At 41.0% G+C, this 12,018-nt stretch overlaps 1 protein-coding gene across 1 annotated transcript in view; it reads right to left on the bottom strand.

Moving 5' to 3' along the window:
* OSTM1 (osteoclastogenesis associated transmembrane protein 1) overlaps positions 1-6,526 on the bottom strand; it is a 37,456-nt gene extending 30,930 nt beyond the window's left edge. Inside the window, exon 1 of the mRNA XM_082475422.1 lies at positions 6,023-6,526. Within this exon, the coding sequence (XP_082331548.1) occupies positions 6,023-6,427 (405 nt within the window). The 5' untranslated portion in view covers positions 6,428-6,526. The remainder of the gene's footprint in view (positions 1-6,022) is intronic.
* Between the last annotated feature and the right edge of the window lie 5,492 nt (positions 6,527-12,018).

Genomic DNA, 12,018 nt, shown 5'->3' with positions numbered 1-12,018 from the left:
ACATGGGACCTAATGAAACTTAAAAGTTTTTGCACAGCAAAGGAAACCATAAACAAGACGAAAAGACAACCCTCAGAATGGGAGAAAATATTTGCAAACGAATCAACGGACAAAGGATTAATCTCCAAAATATATAAACAGTTCATGCAGCTCAATATTAAAAAAACAAACAACCCAATCCAAAAATGGGCAGAAGACCTAAATAGACACTTCTCCAAAGAAGACATACAGATGGCCAAGAAGCACATGAAAAGCTGCTCAACATCACTAATTATTAGAGAAATGCAAATCAAAACTACAATGAGGTGTCACCTCACACCAGTTAGAATGGGCATCAGAAAGTCTACAAACAATAAATGCTGGAGAGGGTGTGGAGAAAAGGGAACCCTCTTGCACTGTTGGTGGGAATGTAAACTGATACAGCCACTATGGAGAACAGTATGGAGGTTCCTTAAAAAACTAAAAATAGAATTACCATATGATCCAGTAATCCCACTACTGGGCATATACCCAGAGAAAACCATAATTCAAAAAGACACATGCACCCCAATGTTCACTGCAGCACTATTTACAATAGCCAGGTCATGGAAGCAACCTAAATGCCCATTGACAGACGAATGGATAAAGAAGATGTGGTACAATGGAATATTACTCAGCCATAAAAAGGAACGAAATTGGGTCATTTGTTGAGACGTGGATGGATCTAGAGACCGTCATACAGAGTGAAGTAAGTCAGAAAGAGAAAAACAAATATCGTATATTAATGCATATATGTGGAACCTAGAAAAATGGTACAGATGAACCGGTTTGCAAGGAAGAAATTGAGACACAGATGTAGAGAACAAACGTATGGACACCAAGGGGGGAAAGCCGTGGCGGGGGGGGTGGGTGGGTGGGATGAATTGGGAGATTGGGATTGACATGTATACACTGATGTGTATAAAACTGATGACCAATAAGAACCTGCTGTATAAAGAAAAAAAAATCAATACAGAATAACCTGTATGAGTGGTCAATGTGAGGAATAGTTCAGCTGAGGAAGACATCAGTGTAGTTGGGAGAAATAAGGAGAGTTCATGGAGGAAGCAGGATTTGAACTAAGCCCTACACTAAGAAAGGGAAGAAGGTTCTAAAATGGGGTAAATAAAATGATCGAGGGGTGAAAATAGGAATGGTTATGTAGTATTCAGGGAGTATTCAGGAGGCCAGTGGAAGGTACCTCTATGAAAGCAGAGGCATTATAGGGAGAAGTCAGGGCAGGGTAATGAAGGGTCTTGAGGGTTATGAGAGTCACACAGTGGGAAACTTTTTAAGATTTTTGAGGAAGATGGCATGAAAAGCAGAGTTTGGAGAGCATAGGTCTATATCACAATATGTAGGGTGAAGCAGGAGACTAAATAGACTATTTCCATAGTTCATGTATAATGAGAAGACAGTAGCAACAGTGAGAATGGAAGGTAAGTGATGAATAATCCCAACAATGATGATGTACTTTTGAATACCTAATGGTTCTAAAAGCTCTAAATGTATAACTCACTTAATCCTTGTAACAACTCTATGAAATAGGCAGTGGTATCCTTTTGGATTCAAACCCAGCCTCTTTCACTGCATGGCCTTGGGTAAGTTACTTAATCACTCTGAGGCTCAGTTTCCTAAAGCATGATATCCACCTATATATGTCTAGGTTCCTCATCTGGACAAAAGTTCCTTTAGGATGGAAACTTTGTCTTATATCTTTGTATTCCCAACACCTAGCACATGACAAAAAACATTGGCCTTTGGTTTATATTTAGAACTTTTAATACTCAAATCTGTCACAACCACTTAGCAGAAACCTAACCACAATGAATCCAACAATCCACTTTCATCATGCCTATTTGGCAAAATGCAAACAACCAAGCAGATTATTTCCACAATAAATCCATAATCCCAAACTGTACTCCTCACTTGCCTGTCTGCTCATTCTCCCCTCTTTAACACCACTATTGCAATCTTCTCCACTCTCCCTTGAAACTCTGATATCCCTCTCACCCTTTACTCTCAAGTGAAGATCTAGCCTCCTGGTTGACAGTGAAAACAGAGACCATCAAGCTGAAACTCTGATCTGCCTACCCCTCTACACCCAACCTCTCCTTCTACCCTCCTGTTAGAGTGCAGAACGTGCCTGCCCCTGTCAAAGGCTCATCTCTCTCTCTCTCTCTCTCTCTCTCTCTCTGTGGATGCCTTAGATCTCAACTACTCTGCCTTCTCAGGAAAACTGACCTTGTTTACTTTCCCACTGTTTCCTATATCTTCACTCTCTCTATAGGATTCTTCCTATCAGCATTTAAACATGTTCAGGTCTCTCCCATCTTAAGAAAGGAAGAAGGGAAGTAGAGACAGAGGGATGGAGGGACAAAGGAACAAAAAGAAATTAAAAGAAAATCCCTGAGTCTCAATTCCTCTTTAGTGACCTCTCTTTCTTATCTCTTCCTTATGGCCAAACTTTTAGTTGTGTAGTATCACAATTCCCACTTCCTCATCTTCCATTCACTATTTAATCTACTTTAATCTTACTCTCACCCCCAAGTGCTCCCTCAAAATGGCTCTTATGGCACCAAGAATGCCAATGTTGATAGATTCACTTCTGGTCCTCTCAGCTGGATTTGACACAAATAACCACCCCTTCCCTTTTCCCTTTTATAGGACAGCACATTCTCCTGATTTTTCTTAATCTCTCCGACTCTTCTTTCTTGGTCTCTTTCAATATTTTATCCTCTAACCAAATCTTCAACCCAGCATTTCTTATGTATTCTCACTTCTTACTCAAACTCATCATACCATGGTTTCAAACACTACTTTTAAGCTGACTACTCCCAAACCGATTATCCCCAATCCACATCTCTAGACATACATATTCAACCACATATGCAATATCTCCACCTAGACGTCTCATAAACACCTCAGAATCAACAAGTTCAATATCAAGTTCATGATCTTCCCCCACCAAACAGGTTCCTCCCTCCATCTTACTAAATAGCAACCCTATTCACTAAGCTGCTCTTATTAAAACCCTGGAAATCATCGTTCCTTTCCTTCACATTCCATATTCAAATAACTACCAAGTTTTGTCAGTTCTACCTCCTAAATATCTCTGAAATCTATCCATTTCTCCCCGTCACAATGGCCCACATGTAGCCTAGCCACCAACATTTCTCACATCACTGCAAGAGTCTCTTAATTCATTTCCCCACACATACTCTTTCCCTACCCTCCCCAGTCCCTGTCCCCTCCATTTTCTCTCATGTAGCCATAATGACCTTTTAAAGTACAAATCGGATCATATCATTCACAGAATTAAACCCTTCAGTAATATCACACTGCTTTAAAATCAAAGACTAAAACCCTTAGTACTACCCTATAGGTAATATGACCTGGCACCTGCCCACTTCCTCAGGCTCAGATCACTAGTCTCCTCCTGCTCACAGTGCTTTAAGTTCTTTCTAGTCCTCAAATACACCAGACTCCCATTCAGAGTCTTCACACCTGCTACTTCGTTACATGTAGACATTCTCTCTCCTCCCCGACCTTCTCAAATTTTAGTTGTCAGCTTTAATCACTGACCACTTCTATCTACTCCCAGCTGATCTTGAATGCTCAAGATCAGCATTCTTGTTATATGTTTTGGTGGCATCTGGGATTTTTTTCTTTGCAACACTTATCACACCTGAATTAAATAATTACTTTTATAACAATATGTTTAATGTCTGTTTCCCCTACCAGACTACAAGCTCTGCTCATTCACAGCTATATCCCTAGTTACTACCACTACCCTGCACATAATAGGTACTCAATAATTTTTTTTTTTAGTGAATGAGAAGTACTACATTTTCTGATCTCCAATGAAAGACATAGATTACGTTATGCTATGTTCCAATTTTCTCCTTATATTCCTAACAATTTATTAATCTACACTAAAACTATGTTGAACACTTCTAGATACATACCTCCAATCATAGGTAATATATATATATACATATCTATATGTCTATCTATCTGCTTACATAAATTTTAAACAAACCAAGTATAATAAGATGAAGATTAGCAATTGAGAATTTGGGGGGCCAAAGCATCCTGGCAACCACTCTGGTGATGCTGAACAGCTCAATGAAACTACATCTCTATTCAGTTTAAATTAAAGAAGAAAGTATGACTCTAAGTAAGAGCGAATCCGTCAATTCTACTATTCAGGTTTCACAAATCACTGTATTCTTTACCTTGAGATAATAAAACTATATGGAGTCCTTGACCCAGTAATTCCAAGAGGAAGTGACTAAAAAATAGAATTCTCATCAGATAACTCTATTACAGTTAAATGAATCAGCTTGCTGTACCACAGAAATAGCTTGCTAATTTCTACCTTTGATTCTTTTTCTCCTTGTTATAATCCCCTCCTCTCAATCAATCCATGGACATGGATTCATCCTAAAGAGGTGAGAAAGAATGACTCACGGTCATTCTGGCCACAGAACAATGCACCTAATTGCTTAAAACAGAATATGATGCCATATCATATCCTGCTGTAGTTGACAGGGACAAGTCTTTGGTGTTCTACTTTAAAATCATGGTGAGATATACTATATATATATGTATACACACACACACACACACACACACACACACACACACACACATATATATAGCCCTTGCTATACCCAGTAGAAGTATGCCTGAAAAATACTGCATGTAGGTCTACATTTACTTAAAGTACCTTGAAAAGTAGCTCTTTACAGAGACCGGCCACAGAATTTATTTAATGCAAATAAATTCCCTATTTTTGTAAAAAATACATATTTATGTCAAGTAATATCAGGCTGACAAAGTAGGATGCAACTCTATATGTTTATATTTTGTCAAATCAACTATGATTTATGAAATAATTCCAACCACATTTTCATGAGACTTTTTTTCTCAGTACAAGAGGAACTTTCCACTCCATAATCGCAAAGTCATTTCTCCTGTTTTTCCTTTACAAGGCATATCCAGCCCATACCTCATGACTCCCGCCAGCCCTGACACTCTAATCCTTTCCTACTCTAGCCCCTATAAGGTACTTAGGAACAAGGACATGTCTCTGTGCCTGCCTGCCTTCCTTCCTTCCTCCCTCCCTTTCTTTCTTTCTCTTTCTTTCTTTTAATCAAGACCCTCACAGCACCAACCACATGACCAGAAGAGCTCTAAGAGTACCAAGAGTGGAGGGCAGATTTACCATTTTGTAAGATTTTAGTTCCCATTTACTGAGAACTATTACTATGTGTAGTAATAGTTTTCTCAGAGTTCCTCTCACACCCATCTTACAGATGAGACAACAGTTACAGAGAATATAAATTGCCCAGAGTACACCTCGAATAAGCAGAGAAGAACTGGTCTCCTGGCAGAATGGCTCCAGGCTGTATTAATGACTAAAATGAACTCTCATGCATTATCTCTTTTTATTTTTTTAACAGTCACATCTGGCAGCGGTTTTTCTCTATTCTACAGAGGAGGAAACGCCAAGATAGACTCCAAGGTAATTAATCCAAGGTCAAACTGCTAGAAAGTGGTGGATCTGAAAATGCCTGGCTACAAAGCTCAAGTTCCTTACCACCAGCACACTATAGTTTCCCCACTCCACCTGGGGTTTCAGGAAAGAGTCCTTCCTGGGAACTCCAGGTGGAGATGGGAAGAAGCTGCGGCAGACTGGGGGGAAAGAGGTGAAGAAAGGTAGAGTTGGCGTGCAGAAGCCCCAAGAAAACTAGTCATACCTATCTGCAAATATGTACCAAAAGATGCCCAACAGCAGCCATGGAAGCAAAAATCCAAACCCCAAGCCCCATAATGCCACCCACTTTTCTGATGCCCCTAACTCCACAGTCCCAATCCAACCCCCTTTTCTCACAAATGGGGAAACTGAGCACCGCCCCCACCCCAAGTTAACCATCATTCCATCCTCCTCCCTTTCCAACAATCCACGCCAGAGGTCCCGGGTGTGCCTTCTACCCACCCCCACGGCTCGGCTGATGTTGTCCATCTTGCTGGCGACCTGTTGGAAGAGGGGATAGCAGGTCTGACAGAGGCGCACCGGCCGGGCGCCGCGCACTAGACACCCGGTGAGCTCTGCGCTGCTGTTGGCGAAGTCCAGCAGCAGCTCCCGGCACTCGGGATCCAAATCCGGCAAGTCTGGCGGTAGTGACAGTGGCCCCATCCTTCCGCCCTGCAGTAGTGCCAGGGACAAGTCCTCCACCTTCAGCAACTGCTCCTCCGACAGGAGGTCGTGGAGGACCCGGTGGGAACTGCTGCCCAAGGAGAAGGTGCCCAGAGCCAGCCCCGACCACAGCAGCGCCACCAATAGCAGCCTTAGCAGCAGCAACGATGACCTCCGCCGCGCGACTGTCCGGTCCGGGTCCATCGCGGGGTTCACGAACCCCAAGGCGCAGACCTCCACCTCTCCGCCCCTAGTCTGTGCTGCGGACAGCGGCCGCTTCCGGCTTCCTTGGGCGCAGGCCGCGAGCAGGGTCACGAGGCGCGCGCGTCACGGCCCCGCCTCCGGCGCGCGGCGCCCCGCCCCATTGGCTGCAGAGAGACTCTCGCGCAGCGGGCCGGCGCGTGTGCGGGAGCGCGCCCACACGGGCGGTTTCGCGCTCTCATCCTGTGCCAAGCGCCTGACCGAGGGGCGCGCGAGACTCGGGTGGCGTCGGCTGTGGAGCCCCGAGCTGAGGCTCGCCTGCTCTATGAATACAGGCGTCGGCCGCTTTTAGCCGTTAAATCTCGGGGGTCTTGCCCTCGGTTGCCCACCTCTTTAGTTGTTCGCTGAGTTCTAGAAGTCTGAGGAGTTATGTGCCACAGAAAGACGGACGGCCTCCGCCGTGGGAATTACGAGTGAGTTCCCTGAGAAAGCCTGCTGGCACATGCCTTGGCAGGTTTTTTTACTTGGTATTTCTTAGCATAATTTTCCCCCTCAAAATATTTGGAAAGAGTAATGACGTGTGTTGATTATTTTTGATAGTGGAGCCTAGCGGCTTACAAGCTTTTTTTTTTCTTAAACTCAGCTGTGTCAGCGCTGTCCGATAGACTTCTTGAGGTGATGGAAAGATTCTGTATCTGCGCTTATACGGTAGCCACTAGCCACTTGCGGCTGTGGAGCACTCGTAATGTGGCTACTGCCATCGGGGAACTGAATTTTTAACTGTATTTAATGTGAATGTAAATAGCCCTATCTGGCGAGCGGTGCTGTGTCGGACAGCGCCGGTCTAAGTTCTCTCACTGTGTAGCCTGGTCCTTGGGTGGCTAATGTCCAGGTTTCCTTGCGACTGAAGGGGTTCCTGGGGTGCAGCACAAGCCTGTATCCCAGTGTAAAAATCTGGAAAATCCTCGCCAAACCGCTCAATTTCAAACTCCTATCCAGTTTCTGACAAGCCCAGGACAATCTTTGGGGACACTCTGAAAAGCGTCCTGATACCACTACTGGGCTGTAAAAAGAATTTAGCTAATGACCTGGAAAACGGTTTTCTGACAAGTATCTGCTGACAGATTTGGTAGAAGAATTATTTCCTGGCTGTTTTGTGTTATCCCGCTTTCATTTTTGCCTTGTAAATTGCAGAGCTACTGTACTAATTCCTATTCATCTTATGGTGCTAATTTATGTTTCTGAGAGTTGGTAGAGTTACTTTTTTAGCCAGTCTGCTTGATTATTGTTTTGTGTTCCTAATGGGAAGGGAGAAAAGTTCCATAATTTCTTTAACATGCCTGTTTATTCTTTTACTATTACAAACAATATTGCAGGTAATAATCATATCTATACAGGTTGGTATATGTTTAAGATAAATTCCTAGCAGTAGACTTGCTGGGTCAGAGAGTATGTGCATTTGTGATGTTGTTGATTGTGCTATATTACTTTCCACGGAGGTTTAATAATTTACTCATAATGGTTCCTAAAGAACTCTTAAGAATGGTAATTCTAACATGTAGAAAGACCTAAAAGTTATAGGATGACATTTGAGAAAATTAAGACAACTTATTTTACTGGGGTGGCTAATGTCCAGGGTTCCTTAGGACTGAAGGAGTTCCTGGAGTGCAGCACAAACCTGCATCCAATGCAAAAACCTGGAAAATCCTGGGCGAACCACTCAATTTCAAACTTCCCTTCCTGGAGCAATTCCATCCTAAAGCTGTTAGATCAAGTAGCGTAAGGTTGGCATCCATGCTTGGTCGGGTGGGGGTGTCAGAGGCCCAGAGAGGGGTGTCAGAGCACAGGGAAGAAGAGGAAGACATGACGGTGGGGGGGGGGGGCGGGGAATCCTGATGCAGGGTATTGGATCCTGAGTTGGGTAAGAAGGGTTTCCCTGTAAGGGAGGGTACAGCAGTGACTGGGAGTTTGCTTACCTTCAGAAGGATTGATCAAATAGGTAAATATATTAAGGATAATGGGAGTCTGGTTTCTCATTGTCCAAGAAGGGAGTTACAAATATGAAAAGGGAGAAAAGTAGAATGAACTCTGTAGTGTTGGATTAAAATTAGCAATGTATGTATTATTAGTGGCTGCAAATTCATATAGAAATAGATTGTGGCTTCTAAATGTCATTCTCCACTAAAAGGAATCAAGAATCCTTGGAGAAATAGCCAATTCTACCGCTGGGGTAGGAAAAGCAGAAGTTTAGCCTGGATCATCTTTTTGTACCAGAAAGTAAGGAAGTGCTGAAAGAATGATGGGGACGTGTCAAGAACACACAGAAGCCAGCTTAACTAGGCTCCCACTGGCCAAATCTGGAACAATTTGAGCATCAAAACAAATAATGGTGGTCAATGGGTCGTAAACCATTGAATAAAACAGGAAACCAGGAACCTATAGTGATATATTTAAATAAATGAATAAGCTGAATGTTTCATGGGGATTAAAATATTTACATATTTTCAAAGTCATCTACTCAAAAAATATGTATTAATTATAAATGGAAAAAATGAGTAAATTTACAGTGGAGAAGTCTGTCAGATCCCACATTAATCAAATGATCAACATGAACGTCATCATAATGGGACAGATAGAAATTGTATGCCACCTGATAGAATGCAGTTAGAAGAACATAGCACCAATTCTATATATTCCTACCAAAGATGCATAACCTGATTCTAATCATGAGAAAACATCAGATAAATCAAGTTGTTTCATTCTGCAAAATATCTAGCCTGTAATCTATAGTGTTATGTCTACAAGAGTCAAGAAAAGATTGAGAAATTGCACCTGACATAAAGGACATTATTCAGACAACTAGCGAAATTTGAATGGGATCTGAGAATTAGATGGTAGTAATGTATAATGTTAATTTCCTGATTTTTATAATTGTATTGTGGTTATGCAAGAGAATGTTTTTATTTGTAAATATAAAATACACAGGAAAGCATTCAGGGGTGATAGGACATCAGGGCAGCAACTTACTTTTTTTTGAGGTATAGTTGATTTACAATACTGTGTTAGTTTCAGGTGTACAGCAAAGTGATTCAGTCATATATTTTTTTTCAGATTATTTTCCATTATAGGTTATTACAAGATATTGAATATTATTCCCTGTGTTATACAGTAAATCCTTGTTGCTTATCTATTTTATATACAGTAGTGTGTATCTGTTAATCCCATACTCTTAATTTATCCCTCTCCCCCTCCCTTTCCCCTTTGGTAACCATAAGTTTGTTTTCTGTCTGTGAGTCTGTTTATGCTTTGTATATACATTCATTTGTATTATTTTTTAGATTCCACCTGTAAGTGATATCATATAATATTTGTCTTTGTCTGACTTACTTCACTTAGTATGATATTCTCTAGGTACATCCATGTTGCTGCAAATGGCAATATTTCATTCTTTTTATGGCTGAGTAGTATTCCATTGTATATATGTACCACATCTTCTTTAGCCATTCATCTGTCAGTGGACGCTTAGGTTGCTTCCATGTCTTGGCTATTGTAAATAGTGCTGCTGTGAACATTGGGATGCATGTACCTTTTCAAATTAGAGTTTTTCATCTTTTCTGGATATATGCCCAGGAGTGGGATTGCTGGATCATATGGTAGCTCTATTTTTAGTTTTTTAAGGGACCTCCATACTTTTTTCCATAGTGGATGCACCAATTTACATTCCCACCAACAGTGTAAGAGGGTTCTCTTTTCTCCACACCCTCTCCAGAATTTATCATTTGTAGATTTTTTGATGGTAGCCATTCTGACCAGTGTGAGGTGATATCTCATTGTCGTTTTGATTCAGCAACTTACTTTCAGTTGGTTCTGGAAAGAAATGATTTGTACTGTGCTTCCAACTTTTTTGTAAGCTTGATATTGTTTCAAAATTTAAAATACATTGTAAAAAAATTAGGGTACAGCAGTGCAATAGAATTCTGTGCATTTGACGTCTTATGTACCCAATGTGGAACAATTGCCAACATAAATTAAATGGAAAAAAAGAAAGTGTCAAGAAAAAATTTTTAATGCTCATGCATACATATGCATAGACTGTCTCCAGAAGGATACACTAAGTGTGGTCACTTTGATAGAAGAGGAATTGAATTGAGTAGTATGGGAACAGGGCTAGAAGAGAGACTGTTCATTGTAAACTTTATTACTTTTAAATTTTTGTTCCGTGTGAATATTATTCTTACTCAAAAAATTAATAAAAATGAAAATATAGTTTCTTACCTTGTCAGCTATCAGTGGGTTCAGGGCATTTGTGAATCCTACGAAACTTTTTCATAGAATTTTGTATGTATGTATATCTTTCTGAGAAGAGTGACATAACTTTCATCAGTTTTTTTTTTTTAAATTTATTTAATTTTGGCTGTGTTGGGTCTTCGTTTCTGTGTGAGGGCTTTCTCTAGTTGCGGCAAGTGGGGGCCACTCTTCATCACGGTGTGCGGGCCTCTCACTATCGTGGCCTCTCTTGTTGCAGAGCACAGGCTCCAGACGCGCAGGCTCAGTAGTTGTGGCGCACGGGCTTAGTTGCTCTGCGGCATGTGGGATCTTCCCAGACCAGGGCTCGAACCCGTGTCCCCTGCATTAGCAGGCAGATTCTCAACCACTGCGCCACCAGGGAAGCCCCTCATCATAGTTTTTAATAGGGGTCTGTGATCCAAAAGATTAAGAACCATAGATTTAAAATAAACCCAAATAAAATTCCTTCCTACAAGTTTAAGAATTACATTAAATTGCTTTTTATCTCACGTATCTTAGAACATGTGACACAAAAAACAAAGCAAAACAAAAAAACAGTAATTTATTGTGGTATGCACTAGAATAAACAAAGATCACTAGAACACCATTGTGCTCACAAAGAATAGGACATAAAATCAAATTGTGTACAATAAAGTTAAATATTAAAGGCGGTAATGTGGAGGTGTTTTAGGAGCAATAAATATTGAAATAACTGTGCCTAGGGGTTTGGAGAAGAGTCAGAAACCTTTTCAAAGAGGAGGTGATTTTCGAGTGAGGTTTTGTAGAATGAATAGGAATTCACCCAGTGGCAGCTCTAGAATGTCTCTATCAGAGGAGTGAATGGCAGCAGTCTAGATAGAAGGAAAGACTGGAGAACTTGTCTTAAAGCAGAATCTGCATGGCAAGCACACTATTTTTACTTAGAGCTTATGTTTATTAGGGTTACTGATGGAGATTATAGGGATGGTGCTAAAAGCAATCTGCCCACTTGGTACTTTCTATGCTAAAAAGCTTAAGTTTTATCCTGTAGGCAGTGGGGAACCATTAAAAGATTTAAGCAGGACAATGATATAATCATACAGGCATTTTAGGAAGAGAACACTCACAGCAGTGGAGATTTTTTTTTTTTTTACAGTACTAAGACTAAAGCCTAATTAAAGTAACTACATTAAAGGCCTAAAGGAGGCTGAGGTGGAAGTGGGAGAGAAGAGGGATTAGATTAAAGAGATAGTTATGATAGAGAAGAATGAGAATTGATGGTTATGTAGATATGGGCATGTGAACCAGTGATGACTCGAAGTTTACAA

Source organism: Balaenoptera physalus (genome assembly GCF_965194825.1).
Source record: "Balaenoptera physalus genome assembly, chromosome: 9".
In the NCBI taxonomy this organism is placed as follows: Eukaryota; Metazoa; Chordata; class Mammalia; order Artiodactyla; family Balaenopteridae; genus Balaenoptera; species Balaenoptera physalus.
This window is presented reverse-complemented; position numbering and strand designations above follow the sequence as displayed.